This window comes from Prunus dulcis, chromosome 4, assembly GCF_902201215.1.
Source record: "Prunus dulcis chromosome 4, ALMONDv2, whole genome shotgun sequence".
Classification (NCBI taxonomy): domain Eukaryota; kingdom Viridiplantae; phylum Streptophyta; class Magnoliopsida; order Rosales; family Rosaceae; genus Prunus; species Prunus dulcis.
In genome coordinates, this window is record NC_047653.1 from 5,954,170 (window position 1) to 5,981,570 (window position 27,401).

At 36.5% G+C, this 27,401-nt stretch overlaps 6 protein-coding genes across 7 annotated transcripts; 2 read left to right on the forward strand and 4 right to left on the reverse strand.

Annotated features, from left to right (window-relative positions):
- The first annotated feature begins 1,858 nt into the window (after nt 1-1,858).
- LOC117623877 (ras-related protein RABF2b) lies at nt 1,859-6,024 on the forward strand. Its single transcript, XM_034354886.1, has 7 exons — nt 1,859-2,102; nt 3,044-3,121; nt 3,218-3,385; nt 3,950-3,998; nt 4,262-4,335; nt 5,200-5,293; nt 5,654-6,024. Exons 1-7 carry the CDS (start codon nt 2,064-2,066, stop codon nt 5,752-5,754), a joined length of 603 nt encoding a protein of 200 aa, XP_034210777.1. The 5' UTR covers nt 1,859-2,063; the 3' UTR covers nt 5,755-6,024.
- Nucleotides 6,025-7,108: 1,084 nt separating this feature from the next.
- Nucleotides 7,109-8,497, reverse strand: LOC117626691 (probable aspartyl protease At4g16563). Its single transcript, XM_034358500.1, has one exon. It carries the CDS (start codon nt 8,393-8,395, stop codon nt 7,109-7,111), a length of 1,287 nt encoding a protein of 428 aa, XP_034214391.1. The 5' UTR covers nt 8,396-8,497.
- Nucleotides 8,498-10,302: 1,805 nt separating this feature from the next.
- On the reverse strand, nt 10,303-14,868 carry LOC117623882 (TLC domain-containing protein 4-B-like). Of its 2 annotated transcripts, none has more exons than XM_034354892.1 (9): nt 14,490-14,868; nt 13,333-13,542; nt 13,126-13,214; nt 12,905-13,043; nt 12,507-12,581; nt 11,828-11,949; nt 11,679-11,754; nt 11,227-11,286; nt 10,303-10,740 (listed from the first exon to the last, which is right to left on the reverse strand). In XM_034354892.1, the coding sequence occupies exons 2-9, from the start codon at nt 13,468-13,470 to the stop codon at nt 10,612-10,614; spliced, it is 828 nt and encodes a 275-aa protein (XP_034210783.1). In that variant the 5' UTR covers nt 13,471-13,542; nt 14,490-14,868; the 3' UTR covers nt 10,303-10,611. The 2 variants fall into 2 exon arrangements, with proteins under 2 accessions (XP_034210783.1, XP_034210782.1); XM_034354891.1 differs by having other exon boundaries at nt 13,333-13,551.
- A 1,506-nt stretch (nt 14,869-16,374) lies between these two features.
- LOC117623881 (transcription termination factor MTEF18, mitochondrial) lies at nt 16,375-18,653 on the forward strand. The gene is made up of 2 exons (XM_034354890.1): nt 16,375-16,496; nt 16,764-18,653. Exon 2 carries the CDS (start codon nt 16,786-16,788, stop codon nt 18,505-18,507), a length of 1,722 nt encoding a protein of 573 aa, XP_034210781.1. The 5' UTR covers nt 16,375-16,496; nt 16,764-16,785; the 3' UTR covers nt 18,508-18,653.
- Nucleotides 18,654-19,160: 507 nt separating this feature from the next.
- LOC117623880 (BTB/POZ domain and ankyrin repeat-containing protein NPR1-like) lies at nt 19,161-22,103 on the reverse strand. The gene is made up of 4 exons (XM_034354889.1): nt 21,508-22,103; nt 20,597-21,350; nt 19,835-20,032; nt 19,161-19,639 (listed from the first exon to the last, which is right to left on the reverse strand). The coding sequence occupies exons 1-4, from the start codon at nt 22,063-22,065 to the stop codon at nt 19,374-19,376; spliced, it is 1,776 nt and encodes a 591-aa protein (XP_034210780.1). The 5' UTR covers nt 22,066-22,103; the 3' UTR covers nt 19,161-19,373.
- An 858-nt stretch (nt 22,104-22,961) lies between these two features.
- Nucleotides 22,962-24,085, reverse strand: LOC117625181 (lectin-like). Its single transcript, XM_034356787.1, has 3 exons — nt 23,861-24,085; nt 23,545-23,660; nt 22,962-23,384 (listed from the first exon to the last, which is right to left on the reverse strand). The coding sequence occupies exons 1-3, from the start codon at nt 24,083-24,085 to the stop codon at nt 23,015-23,017; spliced, it is 711 nt and encodes a 236-aa protein (XP_034212678.1). The 3' UTR covers nt 22,962-23,014.
- Nucleotides 24,086-27,401: the final 3,316 nt, after the last annotated feature.

Here is a 27,401-nt window from a genome sequence, read left to right on the forward strand (position 1 = left end):
CTGAGTTCTTCATGTATCATTTATGAGGCACAGATGAGAGAGAGAGAGAGAGAGAGAGAGAGAGAGAGAGAGAGAGAGTACTGATAAGCAGTACTGCAAAAACACAGAGACAAGTGCTTCCCAAAAGACTGGTCAAAGGGCGACCAGTCAATGATCTCTCTGAGGAGAGAGAGAGAGAGAGAGAGAGAGAGAGAGAGAGAGGATGCCTTTCCTTTGGACTTTGCAGGACAATGACCAAAATGCCATCTTTTGTTGGTATTATTGGTTTCTTTGTATTGTTTCTCTTCTCTTTGTTGCCCCTCCTGTGAGGCTGTGAGTGAGCGAGTGAGAAGAAGAAGAAGAAAGGCTGTTGCAAAAACAAAAGTAGGTATCTGTGTGTGAGTGTGAGAGGAGAGAGGGTCATTATTGGCTAATTTGGTAGCCTCGCTGTGTGCTTCTGACAAAAGTTCAACTTTTTCCCTTGGAGGGCATCGCAGGGAGCCTCGATATATAATCGCTTTTTTCAGCCTTTTTACCCTTTTCATATAAAAACAACACTCACATTATATTAACACCCTTTCTTTTTCTTTTTCTTTTTATTTTATTTTATTTTCCTTGTGCTTAATTCAATCATCTCATTTCCACTTTTTCTTTGATGAATAATCCTCTGCACTTTCAACAGAGTCCTTATTCCAACACAACACTGGTTTTTCAAAGTCAATACTTTTCTTTTAATATATGTTATTTAGAGTTTAATTTGTTCACATATGATATAAAGAAGAGTGTACGTATAAACGACTTTACAATTTGCTTTTCAATCAACCTCTTTGTCAATAACCACTTGAATTATTACTCAATTTCATTCTGGACACACCTAAAATTTCAAAATAAGATGGGTTAAATTTACCTAAAAATGAACTGTTCAATTTTGAGATGGGCTAACTTTAAAACATATTTACTAATTATAAGAAGAAGAGAAATTTCACCGGGACTATAGCCCATGTTAGATATAACATTGGTCCGTTGTTTCATTGTAAGTCGGTGTATTTTTTAGGTTATCAAACACCAATCTTAGACTATGGTCTAATTTAATTGTAAATAGCAAGTTTGAGCTGGCACCCCAAACCAAGCCTTACAAATAAAGAAATATTTTGCAAAGGGTTTGTAGGTCAAGTAGTATTTCACCGGGACTATAGCCCATGTTAGATATAACATTGGTCCGTTGTTTCATTGTAAGTCGGTGTATTTTTTAGGTTATCAAACACCAATCTTAGACTATGGTCTAATTTAATTGTAAATAGCAAGTTTGAGCTGGCACCCCAAACCAAGCCTTACAAATAAAGAAATATTTTGCAAAGGGGTTTGTAGGTCAAGTAGTTACTCATGCACTCGAAGTTGTAGGTTCGATTTCTCCTCCCTAATAATATCAACTAGCTCTTAATGGTATTTCTCTTCTCAATAGTGTAAAAGGTCTCAAAATCAAAACCTTCATCCCCAATGATTTAATAAAAAATGATAAAAAATAATATAAATTGGTAAGATATCAAATAAGCTTGTAGCTTGAGTGATACTTCTGCGTCTGAGGTCCAACACTCCTTCCTCAATATTGCTTCTAAAAAGATTTTAAAAAACCTGAAAACTAGTAGGCCCTTCCATGAATATATTGGGCTAATATCATTGTTGAAGCCCGTCCAATGACCCCATAGTTTAGTGAAGCGAAAACGTGTCCAAGTGGGAGCTGAGTAGACAGGCTGGGCTGGGCTGCGTGGACCTAAAAGCAAGAAGAATATTTTGTCCGTTATGCTCGCCACGTGGAAAACATTGCAATAAACAAAGTAAAAAAAATCTACGTAAGTCTCCGTAAAAAACATGGAGCTTCAGTAAAAGTTCGGGTCTTTGTAGACTTGGCCTCGGCTTTTAGGATCCTTCCTCTATTGCCTTCTTCTGCTTCTGCTTGCATCAACAAACAAACCCCTCTCTCTTTCAACCCAAAAAACCCCTCTCTTTCTGCTTCGTCAACGTCTGCGTTCTCCCTCAATTCTGCTCGATTCTTCAAATATTTCTCTCTGCAATCCGTCACTCTCATGGCCACCACTGGGAACAAGAACATCAATGCCAAATTGGTCTGTTTTTCTTCTTCTGTACAAAAAGCCCCTTTTTTATATATAATTATTTTAGAGCATTCTTTCTGTTTAATTTTATACAACTCTATGATTCTGATTTGTCTTGATATGGTCCTGTCTCTGTAATTTCAATTGGGTTTTAGTTAATTTTGTAGTTCTGATCGGTCTGTGTATGATTGAATGAGAATTATGATGTGGGTTTGGTTTGTTTCTCACGGAAATTGTTTCGATAATCCATTACTGTCATATTTTTGTGATAATTTGAGATGGGTATGATTGGATTTTCGGCTGTGAATTTTGGATTGCCAACCTTCCTTATCGCTTTTGTTGGTCTGCATTATTTTGCATAATATTCAGATGCTTGCCTTTTTTTAATGACAGTTCATTTCTGGGTTTACGTTATATTCCTTGTGCGTTTGTGGGTTTTCTTTCATTAATTACAATGATGTAGGCTAAGAATAGTTCTTTACTTTTACTTTTAAACCCTGGAAATGGAAATCAGATGCTATTATCTTTAACATGTAAAATTTGCTTTTGTTTTTATATTTGTATTTGTGCTTGTTAGCATTCTGGCTGCAACAAAAGTTTGTTATGTTTCGTAGCTGTTTAGACTGAAGTATTACTCTTCTGTGCTCTTGTTTATCTTGGTCCGGTTCTGATATTCGAACCTGAGGGTCTCTGAGAATGATAAACATACTGTGACTGCGCAAGTTGCATGGCTATCTTCGTCTGTGATGTGTACCAGAAAAGAGAATGTTTGGTTTAAAGGTTGTCATTTATTTTAAAGTTGTTTCTTGAATATACAAAATTACTAATTTCTTTCTACGTAGGCATATGTAGTTTAGCATTATGCGGCGAAATCTTTTATTTATCTGTTTATTGTTTTTCTTTGGTTATTGCCTTTAGTGATCATCAGAGTGATGTTTGATATTCTGCTTCAGGTGCTTCTTGGGGATGTTGGAGCTGGGAAGTCTAGTCTGGTGTTGCGCTTTGTAAAAGGACAATTTATTGAATTCCAGGTTGGTTCTGTTGTAAATTGTTGGGATTTCTACAACTTTGAAATGAAGCCTTGTCTTTTTTATCCAGACCTTTACTTTTGTTGTATGATATTGTAGGAATCAACCATAGGTGCTGCCTTCTTCTCACAAACATTGGCTGTAAATGACGCAACTGTAAAATTTGAGATTTGGGATACAGCAGGTCAAGAGAGGTACCATAGTTTGGCTCCAATGTATTATAGAGGAGCTGCTGCTGCAATAATTGTGTATGATTTAACAAATCAAGTGAGTATATTAAGACAAGATCTCTTCTCCATTGTTTCAAATTTTAGATTTTCCTGAAATTTATTTTGTTATTGATGGTGAAGTTGAGGATGAGGCATTGGACTTTTTGAAGCAAGTGGTTTGATCATTGAGGTCTGGGGCTAAAGCTGCTGCTTTCCCCACTTGCCCCATTTTCATTGAAATTTGGATTTATAGAATGCATCATAGATTTTTAATACCCATAATTAGTATATTGAAAAAATCGGATAGATTATTGGAGTGTATAGGTTATAGCAGAAAACTGAGTCAAGGAGTAAGATAATGAATTTCACTAGGAAGTGCAGTAAAGTTATAAAGTTCTTTCTAATGATCTAGGGCCTTCTCTGTTCAGTTCTTCGACATTGTCAGTAGTTGGCCTTTTGTCTTGTCTTGCATTACTTCACTAAAATTAAAGGATATTTAGCCTTTCTGAGTTCAGATTTGATTCTGTCTGAATCGTTTTTGTGTTTCATTTTTTTTTTGCTAGATAGGTTTAGTCAAATCTATCTTTAAACAGAAATTTAAAATTTATTTCTTCTCTTGTAGGCCTCATTTGAGCGAGCGAAAAAATGGGTACTGGAACTCAAATCACAAGGTCTCTTACACTTTCGTGTCACCTATAGACATCCTTCTATTTATGTTTTATACTTGTCAATTTCTTGGCTATTTTGGACAATCATCATCAGGTGGTGATTGCTGGCTGTAACTGTGATTTTATATATATATATATATATATATATATATATATATAATTGATGGGGCGTAGTAACTTGTGTATATTAATTGTGGTACCGGTTTCTTTGTTTCTGCCAATATTATGTTAATTATATATAAATTTATTTTTTCCCTTATGTCAAGGCAATCCAAACATGGTTATGGCACTAGCTGGGAATAAAGCAGATCTGGTAGAGGCAAGGACTGTAGCAGCAGAGGTAAGATATTATTTTTCCTCTTTGTTTTGGTTTCTTATTGGTTAAATTTCTATATCACTCATCATTTTCCTGTCAACAATCCTTTGTTCTTGTGATATGGATGATTGCGAGCTATCTTTTTCTTCTTTTCTTTGTTTCCGATGTTAATTATTAGTTTTGAAAGTTTGAAGCAAAGTAACCAATTTCCTTACTCTGCGGGTTGTAATCCAAATCATGTATCCCAATTTGTGATACAGGGATCTGGTTTTGGAAACTAGTGTTTTCAACATATCACAATGTATGGGGAAGAAGATATAAGTAAAGTTTTTAGTTGTTTCCTTGACAAATTAAAGAGAGATTTTGACATACTTCAGTTAGAATCAAATAGCTCCAGACGTGGAGATATATATCCCAGCCAACAACTGACAAATAACTTGTATTCTTATCCATAGAAAGACATAATGGACTGTAGTGGAAACAGACCAACTTAGTTTTCAAATCTAGGAAGCCATTAAACAAACTCATCTTCAGGCTCCCTGTAGATTAAGGAAAAGTGATTCAACAATTATTGGAGTTCTAATATGTCAACATCTGGAAATTGAAAAGACAAAGTCGCTTTTCAGGAGGGTTAGTGCCATCTTTAGAGAAGAAAGAAAAAGAAACCTATTCTCTATAAAAGTCATAAGAAATTTTAAGAGCTTTTCGGATTTCTTTTCCTTCAATGCTTGTCTTGTGATCAATAAGAGGTTTCTTTAGAAAATAGACAAACCAAAGGAACTGGATAATAAAGTGTGACGGGTTAGTGGAACTAATTTGACTAGAATCTGTTTGTTATATGTTTATCCATTTTGAGTGTTGCTCATATAATTGGTGCTGTTGTTGCAGGATGCACAGGCATATGCTCAAGAGAATGGCCTTTTCTTCTTGGAAACTTCTGCAAAAACTGCAGACAATGTGAATGACATCTTCTATGAGATAGGTACTTAAATGAGTTTCAAATCATTAGTCGGTATCTGAATCATAAAGTTCCATATGTTCTATATGTTTGTGTTAGGATTATGTCTTTAATTTCCTGCTTACTTCACAAGATTGCTGTTGGGCGTTGGGTAATTTATTCAGAAGTTCTCTTCAAAATACTTTTACTGGGCATCTTAGGGTCTTTCTAAAAGCCAATAGCATCTATCCATTTCCCAACCATTAAAAAGAGCATCTACCTATTCCAGCAAAGAAATTGAACTGTTAAAATGTGGATTGAGGCAAAAGTCTTTCTGCATGTGGTATTTGTTTTATCGAGATCCAGTGATCTAATCATTATGGTTTCCTTCTGTTTTGGGTACAGCAAAGAGATTACCTCGAGTGCAGCCTGTGCAGAACCCTGCAGGAATGGTTCTTATGGACAGACCTTCTGAAAGGGTAGCAAGCTCATCCTGTTGCTCATAGAGGTTCTATGGTGCCTTCAGCCACTGCGAGCTTGGTTATTTCCATAGTAGTTGCATAACTCACAGTGGAAATGATGTATCGTTTTACGGAGTTTCCCATGTATGTGTACATTTATTCAGATTTGTATATGCATGTTTGTTTAGATACTTTCACAAAGTGTGAGAAGCGTATGGAGATTGTTTTTTCATGTAATGAAATGGCTTGGCATGCTAACTCTGATTTGCAAATACCCAGGTTTGGTAATGAGTAATAAGAATTCTTATTCTTTAATGAGAAACAAACCTAGTTCAGGCAATTTTTAGCAAGCACATACACAATTATGCAGTAAAAACCAGTTGAAATTCTATTGCAGTTTATTGAAGTAATACTTCCATATTGCCAGAAGCATTTGCGGATAAAGGGGTATCTCGCGGTTTAAAGTAGTTTAGACTATTAGAAGCTCCTTCAACTTTTTCACAAAGTTGAAGAGTTATAAGATGGTCAATACTTGTAAGAATATTTACATAATTTTACATAAGTAAATGCCACTTCTTGATGGTCCTCCCATAGCTAGTTGCAACCATTTAAAGACCCTAAAGTCGCTAAAGACACTGAAATAGTTATTCAAAGTATTGACTCATTTTGTAGGAAACTTAGTTTTCTTTTTTCTTTTTTGATACAAATGATATTTTACTTTAATTTAATCTAAACTACGTGGAGGGAGATTCGAACTTAAATGCAGAGTGATTAGCACACCGCTCTCCCCAACTTGGCTAAGTCATGTCTGCATGTTTCCCACTAGTTCTTAGCCTTCTCTATTCATCTATGTCAGTATTTAATGCTTATAGTTCTAAACTTATCATTGATAATGTACGCATAGTAAGCTTATCATGATATTGACTGCACTATCATGATATATACTTATAACATTTGAATATATACAGTGGAAAAGCAATGTTATTATAGTTGCCAGAGATTCCTTGAACACTTTTTGGCATATATTTAAGTCTCTACTTGTTTATTTATATCTAATTATTTTGCATGTGCATGGCCACATATAGGCTTCATTTCACCCATTAATTATAGAGAATATTACTGATTACTGCTCTCCACTTCAATTTGTTCCCTCCTTACCAAGCAATTGGAATAAAACCAGCTCATTTTCTTGACATTCTAAGGCATGGAGATCAATTTAACAAAGATTTAGCCAAGTACAAAACAACCAATTACTAAATTCATCAAAGAAAAGGAACTGATAAAGAAAACATTAAGCAAAAATATCCAAACTGCCAAGCCTCATTATTTTGTCTGCTGAAAATCACAACTGGCATAACGGCAAGAACCACCCACCAACTACGCCACAGCTTGGGATCACTTATTTTTTGTGCAGTCCTTGAGAGGCGGAAGCCGAAGCGCAGTCCATTGGTTGAAACCCAATTCTCTCTTTCTCAAGGTCATAAACAACCTCTACATTTTGTTGCTGAAAGCTCCCAAACACCCCAGCTGGCCCATAATCTTCATCATCCATGGCTTGGAACAACAAGCATTTGACCACAGTGGAGTTGGCTGGAGCTCCCATGGCATAAAAGTGATTGCCTTGGGGCAAAACAAGACTCACATTTTTCAAGAAATGGAAAGTGATTGAAGGAAATAGGTCATCAGGTTTTGTGAGAGTATTGATTGTGTATGGGACCACATAACAAAGATCAAAAGAAGTCTTTGTCTCCATTTCCTTGGCTCTAGGATATGAAATCACTGAGTGGAGAAGTGAGAGAAGGTTAGAGTAAAGTGGTTCAGGCAAATGAGTATAAGTGGTTCCTGAGTCGATCAACATTCCCCCATTGCCTTGAGCATCAAACTCTCTCAAGCTTAAGGGCATTTGGGTAATTGCACTGGCATTACCTATTGTGATAGCCTCTAGACCTATGTAGTAGTTGTTAGGGTACATGGTACTCTTCAACATTGGAGTGAATGGCAAGTTTTCCTTGGAAGAAATAGCAACATCTCCTACAACTAGTGGACTTGAAATATTAGGGTTGTTTGCATACTTGAAAGGCAAGAAACAATGAGAGAAGCCCTTTTGAAGGAACCCTAATTGGGATGGGAGGGAAAGTGACCCCCTACCAAACCCTGCAATCCCAATAGGCTCTCTATAAGTAGACCCAATGCACCCAAAACAAAACTTGGGAATTTCCCTTGTGACAACATTATCGGGAGTGCTACTAATTCCATGAACCCTAAGTGTGTCTCTACTAAGTGTCCCTGTGACAACCCCACCTCCCCCATAAGTGTAAGCAAATGAAGGGCATGGTCTAGGACATGTGGCCTTAAGAAGGGTAGTGAGTGAGCATCCGGCTATGGTGCACGGATCGATAGAATTTTCTGAGCTATGGATGTCAAGGCAAAAGGAGCTACCACAGAGGTCTCTAAGTGATGAAGAGGAAGCGGAAGGAGAGAATGTGGGCATTAGTCTGTTGTTCCTATAGTCATCACAATCCATGCAAACAAAAGAAAGATTCCCGCAAGGAACCCAAGTAAGATCACTCCCAGTATCCATGTAAACCTGAATGACTTGTGGGGGTGTCCCCAAGTTAAGTGATATCAAGTACCCATCTCTAACTCCCCTCAAAGGCTCCATCATATCTGACACTTGTGACGGCATCTTTTTCGAATTAGCAGAGGCTTTTGGTATGGGAAGGGATGTATAAGAATGTGTTAGACCAAGCACCAGGGAAGTAGAACTTGGCTTGTGCTTGGCTAGGGTTTGGTTGAAGTTCAAGAATATTGCAATGGCTAGAAAGAAAAGGAGAGTGCAGGTTTTAGTGAATGCTGCCATTGGGATCAATGAAGAATAGAGTCTATAGAGATAACTTAAGTGAGCTCAAAACTTAGCTTATATAGTAATGAGCTCAGCTCCTCTAACCAAAAGAACAAACCATGCTCATAACAAAAAGCTCTGCAAGATAGTGGCACTCATGATCGTGGCCCTGCGAATCGGGTGAGCTTCAACTTAAACTCCGCGGAATTTATGGGGTTTCAACATATAATACAATCAAGAACAATATAATTAATCTGGACCACGTCATATATACATGGAAGTTTGGAGCCTTCCTCAAAATACAGGCATACTGACGAGGACTGATCAACTATTTGCTTGCCATTTCGATTCTCACATGGCAGTTGCTACTATTTCAGGAAGATTTGTATTTGTATATACAAAAACGCTAGGCTGTAGGCTGTACTTTCACCTGATTATAATCAAAACATCAATTAACATGCCACTAATTACTAATTAGTGTACTTGACTGCATTTGTTTAACTGATGATTAAGAAAGTACTGGATGGAGTGTTAATAAATTAAGCACGATATTGGGAAGTGACACCACCTCTGCTTCAATTAACATTGGTGCTGAGATATTGGCTGCTGGTCGAATATTATGATCTTAACTACTATGAATGATATATGGTTCTATATAACTTTTAGTTGGAATGCTTTACCTTAAAAATTATAAAGTTCTTTTGTCACATTAGCTTTCTCCAAATTCAGTTATGATCTGTATGTACCATGCGGCTACATCATCAGCAGGAAAAAGACTACTCACTCATGACTCACATGGCCTCACTATTCTTCTCACTATGAAATTAGTTTGAGGAAGAGCTTCAAAACTACTTTGGATACCTCAGTGGGCCAGATTTCAGTGAGATTGTTTGAAATATATCAATGTGAGACCGTAAATTTGAATCACACACAATTATATGATATGGACTATGCGGCTGCATCACCAGCTAGAGAGACCTACTCAGTCAAAACTTTGGATACCAATAAAAAAAAAAGGTCCCAAGGTAAAAGGAAACACATCAACAACAGTTCCACTATCAAGTCCATTATGCCATTATTAGGTACACTGGTTTTCCTTTCAATACCTTCCTCTTGTTGCATATAAAAGGTCACTTGCAAACACTGTTGTACACAAAATGTGCAGTACAAAATGCTTTCACAACTCTTTTTAAACTTGGGGCATTTTTAGTAAGTAATTATAAAATTAGTTAAGAGATTTTCCGTGTCCACTCAGAATAGAAAGTAGATACTTTTAGTGGCTTTTCTGTTTTAGAAATTTAGATAGTAATTAAAAGTACCAAGAACAACAAAAACTACGCAGGCGTAGTACTAGGATGATCCTCAAGATTTCCCCTACTTTTGTCGCCATCAACCACCCATTAGAGTTTTGAAGTTAGAGAAAGGGAAAAAACAGGCCCCAGTTTTTGCTTTTCATACCAATCAATAGTTTTTGCTTTTCATACCAATCAATAGATCACAAGTTATGCTTGAGATCAGGCTTTCCTCATGTTCATGGCATAAGAAAAAGAAAAATGCTTGGCTCCTCATGCATTATTCCCCTTTGTATAATCTATTTGGACCCCAAAAAAATATATATATAAAAAAAGTTGGCAAATCTACATTATGTTTTGCCCATCTCAACCTGTAAAGAGAAATTGCTATTCCTCCATAACAAGCATTGTTCTAAAACTAATTAAAAAAAAATTAAAGAGATTGTCGAAACAATAATGTATCCAGCTTTGAATCACTTACATCCATTAAACTTTAACTCTAGTGGCATACAGTGGAGTGAGGTAAAAAGTAGAGATCTTAGATTGGATTCCCCTTGTAATTTAACAACAAACAAACTTTAGAACCATTTACAACAGTTGTGGCCACCAAAATGCCTCCCGTTTCAATTTCTTTTTTAACCCCTCGAGGCCTCTATCATTTATACAGTGAGCAAAATAGAAGAATGCACAAGCGCAGACCCATCTTAAGGGGAGGACTTTAGACTCAATTGGAACATATATATATATATATATATATATATATATCCATCATTGCATCTTGGCTAATTGCTTGATCAATCCCTTGATAATCTTTCCAAACCACATCAAGTTCATTATTGCTAGCACTGATGGCACAACAAAGACCAGCAGATATCCAAAGGTGTGCATCTGGATGACCTGCCCATCCAGTTAAAATTAATTTAGTACTTCTGACAAATCACATAATTCTGCAGTTGTATAGCACTTGATAATTCTTAAAAGCTCATAAAGATTGCTTTGAAGGGAACAGGCAAAAGAAGAGACGTTTTGGCCTTTTTTCTTTCTTCGTTTCAATAAGTAGGAAGTGAGCAATGTAGAATCTTCTAGAACAGTTGAAAACTATTGCACTACATATGCAACTTTCAAGATTTTATTAAGGAATAGACAATAGGAAGCATAATCAGGGGCACACTGATGCTTGCCATCCTGCTGCCCAAGAAAAGCACCCCAAAAGAGGGAAGAAAAAAGCAGAATGTCAAAAGATCCAAAATTTCATTCCCCTTCTCAGAGAACTATGTCAGCATGGTCTGAAGTATAAATCAACTTTTCAAGACAATGAAAGTATACAGTAAGCAAAATCAAGTGTAGGTGGTAGGTACATATCTTCAGGGAATTGCAACTTACCTGATCATAGTGCAAGTAAACATGGTAAAACATGTAACCAAACAGCAGAATTCTTGCAGCCTGCATTCCATATATTCTTTTCAGAAAGCATATCTAACAGAGATAAAAGTTGTATAACCAAATGGAAAATCTGGCAACTTCGAAAACAACAATACATGCTCATGATGCTGGCTCACATTAAGATAGATGGCTAAGAAATGAATTAGTCCTCCTACATTTGAATTGCCAAAACAAGAACTTTATGTGAGAGTTGAAGCTCTGAAGGCAAAATTGGGATCAGAGTGGTTTTCCTTGGAGATGGAAAAATTCACTTTATCTTATAAGTGAAAGTAGTAGGAAAGTGTTGTAAGTTGAAACTAAGTCGATCCACTATATGATATGAGTACATATTGAGCATCAAGCCACCACGTTTAACAACAAAATGACAATAATTCAAGAGGACTTCAACTGACCAGCCATGATAAAAATATCACAATGCCGTTTATGAGATATGCGCTGGACCTCTTCATACCAGCTGTATCAAGATACCTTCATGAAACCCAAAGTTTATATTAAAGATGGAATACTAGAACCTAAACACCATATTGCTTGTAAAACTTACCATCTCATATTGATCTCTGGAGTAGTGATCTCAGAGATGAGGATCATGTATGTATAAAGTTGCCCTTCTCCAGAAAACATGGAGTAAGCTACTGCAATTCCAGAAAGTGAGTGATGGAAAACCTGTAATTGAACACCACCATATTAAGAGTTATACAGCTTTTAACATGGCAAACGTTACTCATTTCTAATCAAAGATTTGTGTATATGTTGCCTAGTATTTATTCATTATTTTTATTTTTATTTTGAAAGGAAACAACTTCATTTTACTATCACAAAGAGTACAAGATTGGTGGACTGGTCCACCAAAAAAGTACAACCATAAAAGTCTAACAACACATCTGCCAACCACTACAAAAATAAAACAGAACATACTTTAAACTGAAAACACAGCAACTCCCCGCTCATAAAAGATAGCCAAAAATGAAACCGATGCCCATAGGGAAGCGCCGAGTCTAATCAAATGTGACTAGGAATGAACTTAAATTATATGCAAATGTTCTTTTTCCTTTTTTTTTTTCCTTTTTTTTTTTTGGTTTTTGTTGAGACTTGTTATAACACTGGTAAATTATGCTTCTGACCAGATGTCAAGAAGGTTTGAACAGACATATAAACATATATGTGTATGCGTGTGCTTCTAGACTAATATAAGAACTGTCTTCCATGGAGAAATTACTTACATATTCCATTCCACCTAAAGAAGGGTATAGCCATAATAGCATTCCTAGATCCGCACAGAAGTACCCAACAGAAACCTGTCATAAATTATCTTAGTTAAGTTCCTTTAGAAATATGTTAGGAGATACCAAACAAAAAAAGTGTATCTAGACAAACTCATAAAAACAAAAGGCCCAGATCACTTGTGAATCCTTGATAGATTGGCTCATGGGTTAATATTTAACTGCTAGTCTAGGCATGGTCAGATGATAATCTCATCATGACATCATAAATGCATTGATAAGCAATTAAAACTAATTTTTGGCTCACTTAAGCATTTCCTTACAATGTGTAGGGAGTGCAGATACCTTGATATTAATTGAGTGGCCAATTTCATAAGATAATAATAGGAAGCACATACCCCTAATCCAAAAACGGACAGTGGTGAGCTTCGAAATGTAACAAGGCCAGCATGAGGTTGGTCAGAAAAGAGATCGGACCAGAACACAAAGTGTAAGGATAGAGCTGTGATAAAAATGGCATGAATACTGGAGATGCCTCTGCAAAAGTTACTTTTTCAAATTAATAAACGCACAAGTAATTACAGATGAAATTCAACAGTTGGAAAGTGGGAATCCTCACCGACTGTTCCACTCAATTCGTTGGATTTTTGTAAGGCCAGCATAAGTCTTGATGTAAAAGCTACTAATTAACTGGGTAAGATCATATACCTGCGATATATAATGAGTTAATAAGAAAATGGAAGAACAAAACCTGAATGGGGCACCCAAGGGCTCAACTTTAAGAACCATTTTAAACATTAAAGGAATTAAAAGATTACGAGCATACCATTTTGCACAAAATTATGCCTCCAATAATGGAAGTATATGGTATGAAGGGATCCGCTAATAAATAGTTTTTAACCAGCACTCCCGCTTGATTTTGGTAAGACTTGATAGCCATAACTGTCTTTGTAGACACTTCCATCGCAATATGTTAGATGAGCCGTTCTTATTTCCCTTCTTTACTTTTTCGTCCTGTCTTCCTCTCTTCATTTTCCTGTTTCATCTTTCCATTAGCAGACACAAGGAGCAAGTAAGCAACCAGGACAGTAATCATAATCATAAACATGCACATCGTATCAGCATCTTTTTTACTGTGGTCAGTATTGACAGCATCTGATTATGACATTTTAACCAGAGTAGCTTATATTAGCAGATGGGTAAGCTGCAAGCAAAAGAAATGTGATATCTTGTTGCTCATCTCTATACACATAATCCACTGGATTTGGATTTTATTCTGTAAATACATTCAAGTATTCAGACAACAAAAACCTTCATACGAAAAAAACAAATGCAAACTAAAAGGCAGGAACCATCCAAACACAGAATTAGAAAGATGAGATCAAGTAACACCCAGACTGATAAATAAGAGAAATTAAGCAAGACTCAAAACTCCAATTGAGCTACTGGCCAAATACAAATGTATGAATGTACACTATTAAACTCATCAAAGGGACTAGATAGTGTAGCTGTAAATTGGTCAAGCAACAAAACTCAAGTTTTCATCCTAGGACCGGCCACAAACAGTTTCTTCATTTGAGTAAAAAAACCAAATGACCCAACCATAGAGATGATGTGGTCATTTGAAAAGTGGTGGTGGAGCCACTGAAGTCAATGTAAAATGCAGTAACCCATCAATATTAACAATGGTTGCAGAGCAATATCAAGACAAGTTCTAAGCAGGAGATTCAAAAAGACTATCAAATGTAAATGAAAGCAAGCAGTACCCGGAAACCAGGAAATGCAATCAAACGGGAAAAACAAACTCGGATCCAAAGTCTGACCAAAAACACATGAGAAATCAAATGGGGTATATAAAACAACCTTCAGCATTAGATCAGAGACCATATAATTGCATAACGCAGATAAAATTTTACAGAAAACCCAGCAAGCTAAAACAGAGGATGTAAGCTAAGAAGCTCAGAAATCAGATGGAGGTCTTACCATAAGCATGAAGTCCATAACTTAACCAACAAAATCCTTCCAACATCAACAGCCAAATCAGATGGGCATTTGGGAAAACAGACACGGAGGAACCAGAGCTAATCCAATGCCAAAATCTACAAATCTCAATGAAAAAAAAAAGAAGGAAACTTGAGGAGCTGATGCAGATGGGTATTTGAGAAAACAAATGGGTATGGCGAATTTGTCACCAACAATAAAAAAATGGAATGCAAACAACCCGTGAAGAGGAAAAACGAAGCAAAGGGGTGCAATCAATGTAAATGTGAGTGCTTCGAATCTCCAACCGAACAGGTAATATTAATAAAGTAAGGGAAGGGGAGGAGTTATTAGTTAAAAGAAACTGGAAGCTGGGAAAAGGGCCAAAAAATAAAATGACAAAGAAATTTGGGTGGATACGTGTGACTTTGTGCTTGGATATTGCCCAAGGGAACCATGAGCCGAGTGTGGGTGGATTGCATTTCATGTTGTCCAATCAGATAGGGAAGTAAGCAATGAAAATAACGTGATTGGATGATGAGCTATTTGGATTTTAGAGTTTTTAAAAATTTTGCTAAGAATTTGGATTTTAGAGTTTGTTTTGAGAAATGTGAGATTTGTACAAAGTGAAGGTAAACTATGTACTTATATTACTTACTTATAGGTAGAATGATAGGTTTGAATGATAGCATTTGGATCTTTATAATTATTTTTCTTGATTTCATTCTAAGTTATGTTAACTAATTTCTTATGTTGTTGCAGCTAGAATCCCTAATATTCCACCACCAACCCGATCCTACCCCAATCATTATGGTTGTTGCATCACTTATCATTTCTTAGCTATATTTTCTATGATGACATAGTAAATTTAGATACCATTTCATCATCACAGGCCAAACCAATTGTTTTTTTTTTTTTTTTTTTTTTTGGTATCGAAAATTATATGAAATCGTACGAGTTATTAACTTACCATAACGTTAAAAGTAAGGGTAAGTTCATTTTTAGCTTTATTTATTTTTAAAAAAAATTATTAATCAGTTAACGTCTCTAGTATTATTTATGTGAATTTAAGCCCGTTATCATAGATAGGACCAAGTCGAATAATATTATGAGTGGAGGCTTGTAGTTGTAGCTATGTAACCATCTAATACAATATGACGCTGAAGCTAACCCCATTGAATAAAAAAGTATCATTTTCACTTTTTTCATATGCTTTACATGTAATAAAGAGTGTGTTGCACTCTTGCTATTTGTATCTATTATATTGCTTGACACATAATAGTAAGTTGATAACCTGAGAAGCTTGGTAAGAACGTTGCCAATGCCATCAAATATATCTCACCAAATGAAATGAAAATGAAAATGAAACTGAAAATGGGCTAATAGTGGTGGAACCAAATTAAAGTAAGTGATGATGATATGTGATGACAACTTTTCCTGCTTATTTCTTAAATTATCAGTCATTTAAATTCGAATTGGCCGGTTTAATTGGTTCGACTAAATTGATGCCTACCCCTACTCAAACTTCCTAATCATCCTCAATAGACGGCTCAATTGTGACCAGAGAAGCCTTTATCACATTTGAAGGAGCTCAAACTTGAACCCTAACATGTTTCGGCAACAACATGCAATCTCCAAATGACACCTTTTTATTAATTGAATTTGTTTTGTCGAACTTTTTATTAATTGAATAGTTATATCAAATCAATATAATGATATTGAGATTGAATAATGGTTGTACATAATTTTTCTCATTCCAAGATGGTCTCTCACGTAAAATTTCGATTAAAAAAAAAAAAAAAGCTAAATAGTAAATAGATAAATAAGTAGACAAAATATTTGAAAAAAGTAAAAGAAAGAACGAGGCGGCGGCTTAAACTCCCAAATTCTTAGGGTTTTGACAACGGCAGAAACAGGGGCACACTTCATCTTGGTCTCTCTAAAAACCGCAGAACGGAAATAACAAAAGGGGCAATGGGAGCTTAAACCCTGAAAGGATATTCATCCGAGGTAACCTCTCAATTGAAGCTCTTTCAATCTTGATCCTCTCTAACTTTCAACTATTTATGAAAAAATGTGATTGACCCTGCTCCCATACATTACAACAATCTCTCTCTCTCTCTCTCTCTCTCTCTCTCTCTCTCTCTGTTCTATGGCTTTTAGAAATTTTTAGCTTTCGTGCATTTCTGGTCTTTACTGCTTTTCTCATTCCTTTAACTCTCGCTGAATCTTCTGCTTCTCTCTTTTGTCATCTCCACTTTCCATGTTAATGAATAGAATCCACAGAAGGGTTTCGAGAATGATTTCCCAACTCAATCACCTCGTACTCTTCGTGCCGGTCTTTGAAAGAACCACTTTTGTGCAGAACCCATCTTCTGTTTCGCTTAAATTCCAATGCTTTTGCAGTTCTAGACTTACCCATCACTCGAAGGTCTCTGTCATCGAGTCTGCACAATCGCCCAATTCTCCTTTTGCTAACCGGGTTTCTCGAAATGCTAGAACTGAGGCTCAGGCAACCCTTTTTGATTACCTGCATTGCACTCGAAGCTTCAGCTTCACGGATGCAGAGCATATTAGCAAAAATTCCCCAATTTTTCTTCAAAATTTGCTCTCCAACATTGATTCTGAGAAAGATGTTGCACGTTCTTTAACCCGATTTCTTCGCTACAATCCCATTAATGAGTTTGAACCGTTCTTTGAGAGCTTGGGTTTGAGTCCATCTGAGCTCCTATCGTTTCTGCCACGGCACTTGATGTATCTGAGTGATGATTGTGTGTTGACTGATAACGTTCATGCTTTATGTAATTACGGAATCCCCCGTAGTAACATCGGTAAGATGTATAAGGAGGCAAAGGAGATATTTGGATATGACTATGGAGTGTTGGCTCTAAAACTTCAAGCTTATGAAAATTTGGGTATAAGCAAAGCAACAGTTATTAAGCTTGTTAGTTGTTGCCCGTTGCTTTTGGTTGGGGGTGTTAATAGTGACTTTGTCAAGGTTCATGAAAAATTGAAGCGTTTAGGCCTTGGAATGGATTGGATTGGAGGGTATGCATCAGGTAACAGCACATACAACTGGGACAGAATGTTTGATACAATGGATTTTCTTGATAAAGTGGGTTATACGGAGGAGCAAATGTGTGTTTTGTTTGAATTAAATCCTGCATTACTATTAGAAGGGTCTGGAAAGAATGTGTATGTATTGTTTGGCCGGTTACTCAAATTAGGTCTCGAGATGAATGAGGTTTATTCACTTTTTATGCAAAATCCACAGGTCTTGTCAGTTAAGTGCATGAAAAATCTCTTGCTGGCAGTAGATTTTCTGTTTGAGATTGGAATGGGAACAGAAGAGATGGCAGACATTGTAGCCAATGACGTGGAATTTCTGAGTTCATCTAGTTTTAAAAGACCCAAAACTGTTTGTAAAGACTTAAAAGTCAAGAGAGATGGCCTGCTCCAAATGATAAAGGAAGATCCACATAAGGTGTTGACATTGGCTTCAAAGTCCAAAGGTAAAAATCAATTAATATCCCCACTCCCCAGTAAACATCTGGAGAAAACTTCATTCTTGGTGAGATTGGGATATATCGAAAACTCAGATGAGATGATGAAAGCTTTGAAAAAATTCAGAGGTAGAGGAGACCAATTACAAGAGAGGTTTGATTGCCTCGTACAAGCTGGCTTGGACTGCAACGTGGTGTCAAACATAGTTAAACAAGCTCCTCATGTTCTTAATCAGAGCAAAGATGTGATTGAAATGAAGATCAGTTGCTTAACAAACTGTTTACGTTATCCACTGGATTCTGTGGTGGCATTCCCAGCATACTTATGTTACGATATGGACAGGATTAATCTTAGATTCTCAATGTATGCCTGGCTAAGGGAGAAAGGTGCAGCAAAGCCTATGTTGTCCTTGAGCACTCTCCTTGCATGTTCAGATGCACGATTTGTAAAATATTATGTGGATGTTCATCCAGAAGGTCCAGCCATGTGGGAAAGTTTTAAAATGCAAAAGAGCTAAGAATTAGATCCTTCTAATCTCCTGTCTATTATTTTGGTTAAACTACCATCTTGTATAAGAAGGCTTCACTAATTGATTCATACTCGGTTTGTTGAACAAAAATAAATAAATTCATTGATGAGAAATTCTGTTCATGTTCTACTTTATTTGATGACAACGATTTTGTTCACATCGTGCTCAATGCTCGATTTATTGAACAAAAATATATAAATTTGTTGATGTGAAATTATGTTCATGTTCTACTGTATTTGGGACAACCATTTGGTTCGCATCGTGCTCTTGTGGCTTATCATGCATTGCTGAGTTGGTTTTATAGGTAATTGCAATAGAATGAGACTGTTTTGCTTGATGTTTAGTGCTCTCATAAAAGGCAATTGTAATCGATCAAAGAATTGTAGATGATAGGATCCATTTTACAAGTTTGGAATTGATGGGCAGGTAAATTTATGCACAAGTAGACCTTACTTATAACTGAACTTGGACCAGTTACAAACTTCTACTCTGTTTTTTTCTGCTCTTCTTACCTTTCTTTAGCTTTGAATTCCATGTTTACCAGAAACAGCCCCAATAACATGATATTTTCCATCAACTCTGAGAATCCAAGAACGCATCGCTCAAAGTTTGTCATCAACAGAACTAAGGACTCAAAATGATTAGGGGAACCAATATTTTGTTAAAATCAAAATCAAAGATTGATTTCCATTGCAAGGTTCTCTACAGAGTTACAAAACTAGGACACTAGCTAGTTCGTGCAGTTAAAATGGCAATCCGCATCTGCTAAGATTGCTTACTAAGCTCTCATCAGCATCCTTGGAAAAATGTGTTCATAATTGGGAGGCTTAAAATTAGATACAATTTACAAGCCTTCATAATTTCCCAACCTTCAGATTTTCACCAACATTTTTCAGAGACGATGAGGAGGATGATGAAGACAACCTAAAGAGGTTCTTAGCAGCCTTGTCCTTGCTAAATGCCTTTTGTACTTCCTCCTTAAGCTCCATGAAACGCGTCCTCTTTATTTTCTGCTCATCAGGGGTGCCCGTCTCAAGGAAAAACAAATCAGGAAGGTCGTCCTTAATGAACTTATCCAGGACTTCCGAGCAATGAGGAAAATAGGATCTACCCGTACTGACTGCCACAACAGAACAAGAAGGCTTAAAAGGAGAAAATCAATGATCATTTTACCAAGCAGATTCTAAATACTATATACTAGCTCATGATGTGTAGCATCCTTCCAGAGGTCGTGCTTCCTTTGAGAAGCCAAGAGTCACAATAACAATAAAAGATCATATGTCTATCTAAGAGACTAAAAGCATGCTGCATTTACCTGTTTTCATGAGAGCTTCTAACCTAGAACGGAGTCTTTTGTTCTGCACGGTAGGAGTCTCATTTAAATCAACATCCATCAAATTCCCAGTTGAGCCTTTGAATGAAGAGAGCCCAGAAAATTGAGATGTTGTTTCGGCATGAGCAATGGCCATGGCTACCTTGGCTTCAGTAGGGAATAACAATCGGGCAAATGCCACTGCAATAAATAATGCAATTCAGAGATCTAATCAGTAAAAGTCAAAGATATCATGTCAGAGACTCAAGGCACACAACCAATCAAAAGAAGAAATATGAAAGGCAAAAGGTTGAAGTTCATGTGTTAATATAAGAAGACTACATATCTACACCCAGCAATTACCAAGTGTAAAGAGATGCGTTTGCAAACAAGCTATTCATTTTGCAAGAACTCATTGATATATGACATAGGAAGAGTAGTGGATCAAAACAAAAATGTCAAAGGACCAAAAGTATTCACCACTGATATGAAGCTCAAAAATTAACTTGTACGAATATATATATCTCCTTTCGATAGATAACACTTTGGTCCAGGAAAATTTGTTCTTCATTTTCTTCATATATCAAAGCAATCACTAAAACGTATAACCAGCAACAAGAGAGTAATTACAACCATATAAAAGGTAGAAAAGTATTTCATTGATTTAAGCTCATAATCCAATAATTCAGTTTCCTTCTCGGGGAAAAAGAACCCTAAAGATTTTATGAATTGAGAATGTCTTAGAAATGATCTTACAAATGTTACCTCTGTTCTCCAGGTTCAGCAATTGCATGTGCAGGTCATCAGGCATTATTTGGGAAGATATAGACGCATCCACAGCCACCGGATTCCTTTGCATTTCTCTTTCTAGAACATCAATGCATATCCGGTCTTTGTTTGCTTCTTCTCCCCTCTCTGTTTTCGAATGATAATCCTTTGCCCTCGTCAACCTCCGGCAAATGCTAACAGCACTCTCACCATCTAATGTCAGCTCTGACACACGAGCTCCTTTAGTCAGAAGCAATACTATAATTGATGGCTCTTTGCGCATCACAGCAATGTGAAGTACTGTATAACCCCGAGAATTCCGGAGGTTAACATCAACCAGACCCAGACCAATCACTTCAGTCACAACCTTAGGATCGCAGTAAGCTGCAGCATAATGGAGAGCATTGGCTTCATCTAAGGTTATATCAGACTCACTTAAAAGAAGTTTCACAAGTTCAACATCATCTGAGTCCAACGCCTTATGTATTCTCCTGATTCTCTTTTCACGCAAGGGGTCCACTGCTGCAATGTTGGGGTCACAGTCTTGCTGAGAATTGTGGCGAATAATTTTAATTTTCTCCACAATCTCATCAGGAAGTTCCTTCTCAAGAGAGATGCTGTCAAGATCTGATCGTGCCACTCTCTCTATGCACTGATCAATGAGCTGACTCAACTTACAATGGAAACCAACCAGGAGGATTGGGATGACATCATCTGCCAGGGCTTTCCCAACAAAATTAATAAGCCGTCGCTGCCGATACATAGATAACAAAATCAGAACAATCTTTCTTAACATTCCAAAAACAAGTTGGATGGATCATACTGACCGCAAAAGAAAACAGAAATTTGACTAATTTCTTAATATGGTATCAATTTTGACCAGAAATTTAGAGTAACAGAAGACCAACCTGGAGAATTGAAACCAAATCCGGCATTTGGAAAACGGAAGATGCATACATCAATTCCACAGCAAAATTAATTGCAGGCCCGCATGCGTCATGGGCACATACACTGTGAACGCAAGTTGAAACCTCCATGGGAAAAGGCTTCAGCTTTCCAGTATACACATAGCTCAGGAAAACCAAGAAAGCTTCATACAAAACATTTCCATAAGGCAGCAAATCACTCATACAATACGTTGGTTTACCTTCTTTCTCGGAAGACCCATTTGCTCGCTTGAATAGCTCGCCGAAAAAGCTACTTCTGGAAGCCAATATGCATCTGTAAACGCCCACAGATTTTCCCTCAACGATGATAACGGCATCACTGTAATCAGAGCTAGAGTCAACCAAGAGCAGCTGCTCCAAATTGGAACTGAGCTTGGTCAAACTGATGACTTCAAGGCTAGGCACAGGTTCGCAACCAGAGGAGGAAGATGGGTCGTTGTGGGTTTTTGAAGCGTTTGGTATATGGGAAGATGAGGTGAAGGTCAAAGAGGATGCAGGTTCAGCTGAATAATTAGCCATTAAGCTAAGCTAGAATCTAGATGGATCAACTTCAAGCATGAAGCACATAATAATCCAGCGCTTCACCAACAGTCAACGTTGTTTTTTAGTGATATTTCAACTTGACTCACGTGATACCACTATTTTTTTATTCAAAAATAAATATGCTCTTTTGTTTTTTCGTTGGAAAAAAAAAAAAAAAAAAAAAGCATGCTCATGGCAAACAAAAGTGATAACTATAACAAATTAAAGTTCTATGCTTGTATTAAAAATAAATAAAATTTCGATTCCTTCTAAAGTAACACAAAAGTTATATTATAAAGTCTAAATTAAAATTTTCATCCAATCAAATTATCGCTTATATTAGAAAAGGAAAAAAATCATCCAATCGGAGTAACCAAAGACCCTTGCGTACATGTCGACATTAACTTGTAGCTCAAGTGATTGAACACAACATGCCTTCTTTTCCCATTTACACTTGGAAAAGAGTTGTGAAACCTCGAAGCATAAACCTTCAGTTCCAGAATATAGTAAGTAGTTCGAACTGTTGCTTAGGAGAATCTCATGTGCCAAGATATTTAAACTGATGCATGAAGACTAAGTTTTCCTTTCCCTCAGCAGAAATCTTGGTGTTCCAGATGTGCGATTTCGCAGATTAAATGTACTATTGGCTTTAAGGAAGTGATTGTACATAGTTTAATTTTTTGTGAAATGCAGCTTTTGTTAGCCAAGTACTGAGAAGTTTGTCTGAAATCATGAACACAGCTAATTAACAACTATGTTAAAAAAGAATTTGTGATGCTTCAGATGGCATTAAGATTGAAGCAGAAATGTAAGTTGTATCATCGTTTCATTATTCTGTTCTTATTATTTCTTACATAGGCAATTCTCTCAGATCTGTCTTCATATGAAAAACCCAGAAAATCATCTCTGTACATGTGCTCATAAGCAAAGCTGAGTATTCTGCAACTTAATTTTTAGGCCGAATGATAACACCCTTGATAACAAGTCCTCTATTCCATTTCCCACTGTCATATTCATACATCGAAAACTCCATGTCACCAGGTATTTCGGGTGATGCTCTAAACTCGCCAACCAAAATCTCTTTCCATTGCTCTCTTGGGATTTCCTTCAACTTAACTTCATGCCATTGTTTGCTACCATCTGGAAGAGTGAGACTGACATTCACTGGAACATCCCATCCATCAGCTGAAGCTTTCAGCTTGACCACAAACGCAACTTCATACAGAGTTCCTGGTGACAGCTTTGTAGTCTCAAATTGTCCATGCACTTCTAGCCAACATTCATTAATCATTTCAGCAGCATCAATGAAGACACCACTGCAATGAAACCTGAGTTAGGATTGAGAGTACTGATAGCATTTTATGATTATTATTTAATTATTATTATTTTTTGTGTATATTGCGTTTATCTGTTTCAACTTCAATAGGACTGGAGAAACTGAGAAACCAATAAGTTATGTATTGAAGTTTTTGGTACCTGGTTTCTTGCAGGGAGGGCCAGAGCCAGTTACGATCGTCTTCAGCCCAAGAGATCGAGAGATCCCTTGCATACACCATAAAGCAGTTGTTGGACTTCTTGTCAACCCAATACTTCTGCAATAACAGAATAATGACATAACCAAAGATGGCTGGTTTCTAAGTTCACTTACAACTACAAGTTTCCCTTCTTTAAATCAAATTGAAAGCCCAATATATTTTGATTTGGAGCTGAATTTCGGCACGAACTGGAATATCACATTTCACAAAACTAAATCATCTGAGCATAGTGTTTGAATTTCTGATGCTGGGGTTACCTTTCTCTTTTGGTTTAAGGTTATTCCAGCACGGAGCTGTTCAAGGAGTTTTTCCACTGAGGATTTGTTGATGGGTGAGTCAGCTTCTCTCAAAATAGCTTCATAGTTGTGTGGAAGCGGCGGTGGGGGAGGTGGGGGAGGTGGGGGAGGAGGCGGAGGTGGGGAAGGAGGCGGCCGACTTCGGGGAGTAGACGGCGGTGGGGAACTTGAGAACAGATTGCCCATCTCTTCAATACACTTCTTCCATCCAATGCTTAGTTTTTACTTATAAAGATAGAAAAACAAGGCTTGGTTGGTCATTTACATGGCGTGCTTATAAATCTATGATTTTCATATCATTGTGTACCCCGCTAAAGGTTTGGATGAGCATAAAGGTGCTTGCTACCCAAAAAAGATGTCCTGTGAACTTTTAATTTTTTTTCTTTGGTTGTCAGTTTCTCATGCATGCTGATGTCAAGCATGAATTAGCAACCAGTGGGTTGGAAAACACTTTGGAATATCAGAAAATGCCTTTATTCCATATGGTAAACTTTTGTTTCTTTATCATATATATATATATATATATATATATTCCGTTCTGCAGAAAAAAAAAAGAAAGGGATTTTATTCTAAGATATAAATATTCCTTTTTATAAAATAATATTTGTAAGTGGTCACATGATCATCTTGATTTACTTGGGACAATCGATCAAAAGCTCCCTTTACTGGTTTGAACTTGTACATTATATTTGAAGGCCTTTTCCTTCATATCCACTGGAATTGATATTGAAGAATATTGAGCAACTTTCATGCAGGCTTTATGAGTCTGAGAAAGAAAAATCTTACAATGTTGCCGATGAATCGGTAGGAATTATTTGAATAGAAAGCACTTTGGTAGATATGTATAAATGCCTAAATTCAAGATTCATTACACGGGGAGACAAGTTTGCTGACTAAAATCTCTTTTTGGAGGTGAGTTTTCTCTCCCTGCAGTTGAAAAGGTTGGAACATTCCAAAGAGTACGGCTTAATAAATTGGTTGCAATATATTATCTGTGAGACTTTGAACTTCGATTGACTTGAGTTAATTGTTCTCATATATTTGTATAGGAAAAGTATATCAGAAACAAAATTAGAAGATATCTTCATGCAGACCGATTAGCATTTACCTACATGGACCGTTGGAATTGCATTCATGCATGAGGAATGTCTTAATAACCTATACTAAATAAGTGCTTCTTCACATGTGGGAGTTATCTTGGTTTAAGAATAAAGTTATGGAGAGTCTTTTCATCTCTATGGAGAGAAATAATGTGAGGGTGGCATCATATATGCAACAATTTATTTTTGTTCTCAAGTACAAGTCAGGTCCCTTGAACCGAGTAGCAGATGCTCTGAGCTGGAGAACAAACTTTCTCTTCACCATGAAGAACCATGTTCCGGGTTTTGATTCTATACGTACGTGATTTGTTATCTACTGACATTATAGCATCCCCTCTTTGATGGCAGGAAGCTTAAAGGCCTACATGATTTTGGTTTCTGTTTAAAGTCAGTGTGTGCGTTCCAAATTCTAACTTTGGTTTATTGGTAATTTGCAATGAAGGCACTACCACAAAAATTGAGCCATAAACGACGGTCTAAGTGAAAACGTAAATTATTTTTTTAAAACGTGGGTTCTAAACATAAAATTAATTGTAACTGCGGCAGCAGTTAAAACAGAATTCGTATTTTGATCAAGAAAGTATGACGAAAGTAAATTAAACCGCCGTTTTTACTCATAAAATAATACGACGAGGTTTTCGAATAAGACGCCGTATAATTACAAACAAATCCACTTTAAAAATCAAAATATCGCCGTATTAAATTAATGTACAACGACGGAAAATATAAATATATCGACGTCATTCTCGTATAGTTCTACGACGTTATCTTTAAATCGTACTATAAAATTTAACGTCGTATTTATTCATTTTATACGTCGTACATTTAATTTAAACCGTCGTCTTAATAAGAATTTTTGTTAACAATTTTTTTCTTTGATTTTCTTATCCTACGCCGGTAGATCTACTTAATGACAAGAATTGAAATAACCACGACGGTTTATATAGAAAACCGCCGACATAATCAGATTTTTCTGAGAACCCAAGGGTTACAAAATCTTACCAGCAAAATCTATTTATAATTTCCTCGGGTTAGTAATATTGCGTCGTGTTAGTTTACAAATTCTAGAACATTAATTTCCCTCATTTTAAATTTCCTCGGGAAAGAAAAATCTATTTATCACGCTTTGTAATTGAAAACTAAAACTGAAAGAATTCGGGAAAAAAAACTCTATTTATAATTTAAAAATAAAATCCACGTCGGTTGTATCACACTTAACGACGTTTACAAAATAATCTACGTCGGTAATTATAAATCTACCGCCATCTTACCTTAATATAGGCGACGAGAAAAGACGACGGTATAACAGAAAACCGTCGTTGTTTCAGTTTCTTTAACAGTTTGGTCCTTTATCTTTCTGCAGGACTTGTATAGTTCAAAGCATTGACAATGTCTTCATCATATCTCCCAGCAACTACTGATTCGATTGCTCATGCTTTAGAGGCCATTTCTATTCTTTATCGCATTCTTGAAACCCATCTTCTTCTTCTGAAGCTCTACGGATAAAGGAAGAGGCTATCACAAATCTGACGGAAAGCAAGGAGTATTCAGAAGCACTAAGTGTCCTATCAGGCTTGATCAAGGAAGTGAGAAGGCTAGTTGACAAGCTTCTTCTTGTGGACATAGATTTGATGCGAGTAAGCTCAATTTCTCTTTGAGAAAGACATCCAAATTATTGTCTTTGAGATGTGAGAGACAGTGTCTCTGAGAGAGGAAGAACTTGGAACCCTAAATGTAAACCGAAAATGAATGAAAGCGACAAATTTATAGAATAAATTTTTAAAACCAACGGCGGTCCTTACAAAAAAACCGCCGTTTAAATTGTAAAATCAACGCCGGTATGACCGACGTATATTACATAAATCCACGTCGGTAAATTAATAAAAACGACGTGTTAAATAATCTACCATGACGCGAGTTATTACTTATGTACTTTAATTTTTGAGTTTACTACGACGGTACCTACAACACTACTGTCGTATTTATTTACCACGTCCGAAGTTAAATGTACCGTCGTATTTTTTAATTTATACGTCGTAGTTATATGTAACCGCCGTATTATTTTTTTGAAATGGTTTTATATGTAAGCAACTTTTCGTCTACCTAGACTTACACATGCACTGTTTCCAAACCCGATTAAAAATTTCAATCTCCCAGAGAAAACTTTTTGTCTTTTTTCCTTGTCAGAGCACTGTCAGAGTATCTCATCGTCTTCCTCTCGTCTTCTTCGTCGTCTCTGAACTTAAAATCGATCGTCTTCCTCTTGCTTTCATTGCACGCAAAAGGTAAGCTTTCATTTTCACTATTTTGGTTACTGTTTTGCATGCTCATACGCTTTTTGTTTGAAAAATCTTTTTACCTTTTTTCTGGCCAAAATCATTTTACTTTTTTCCAAGTTTGAT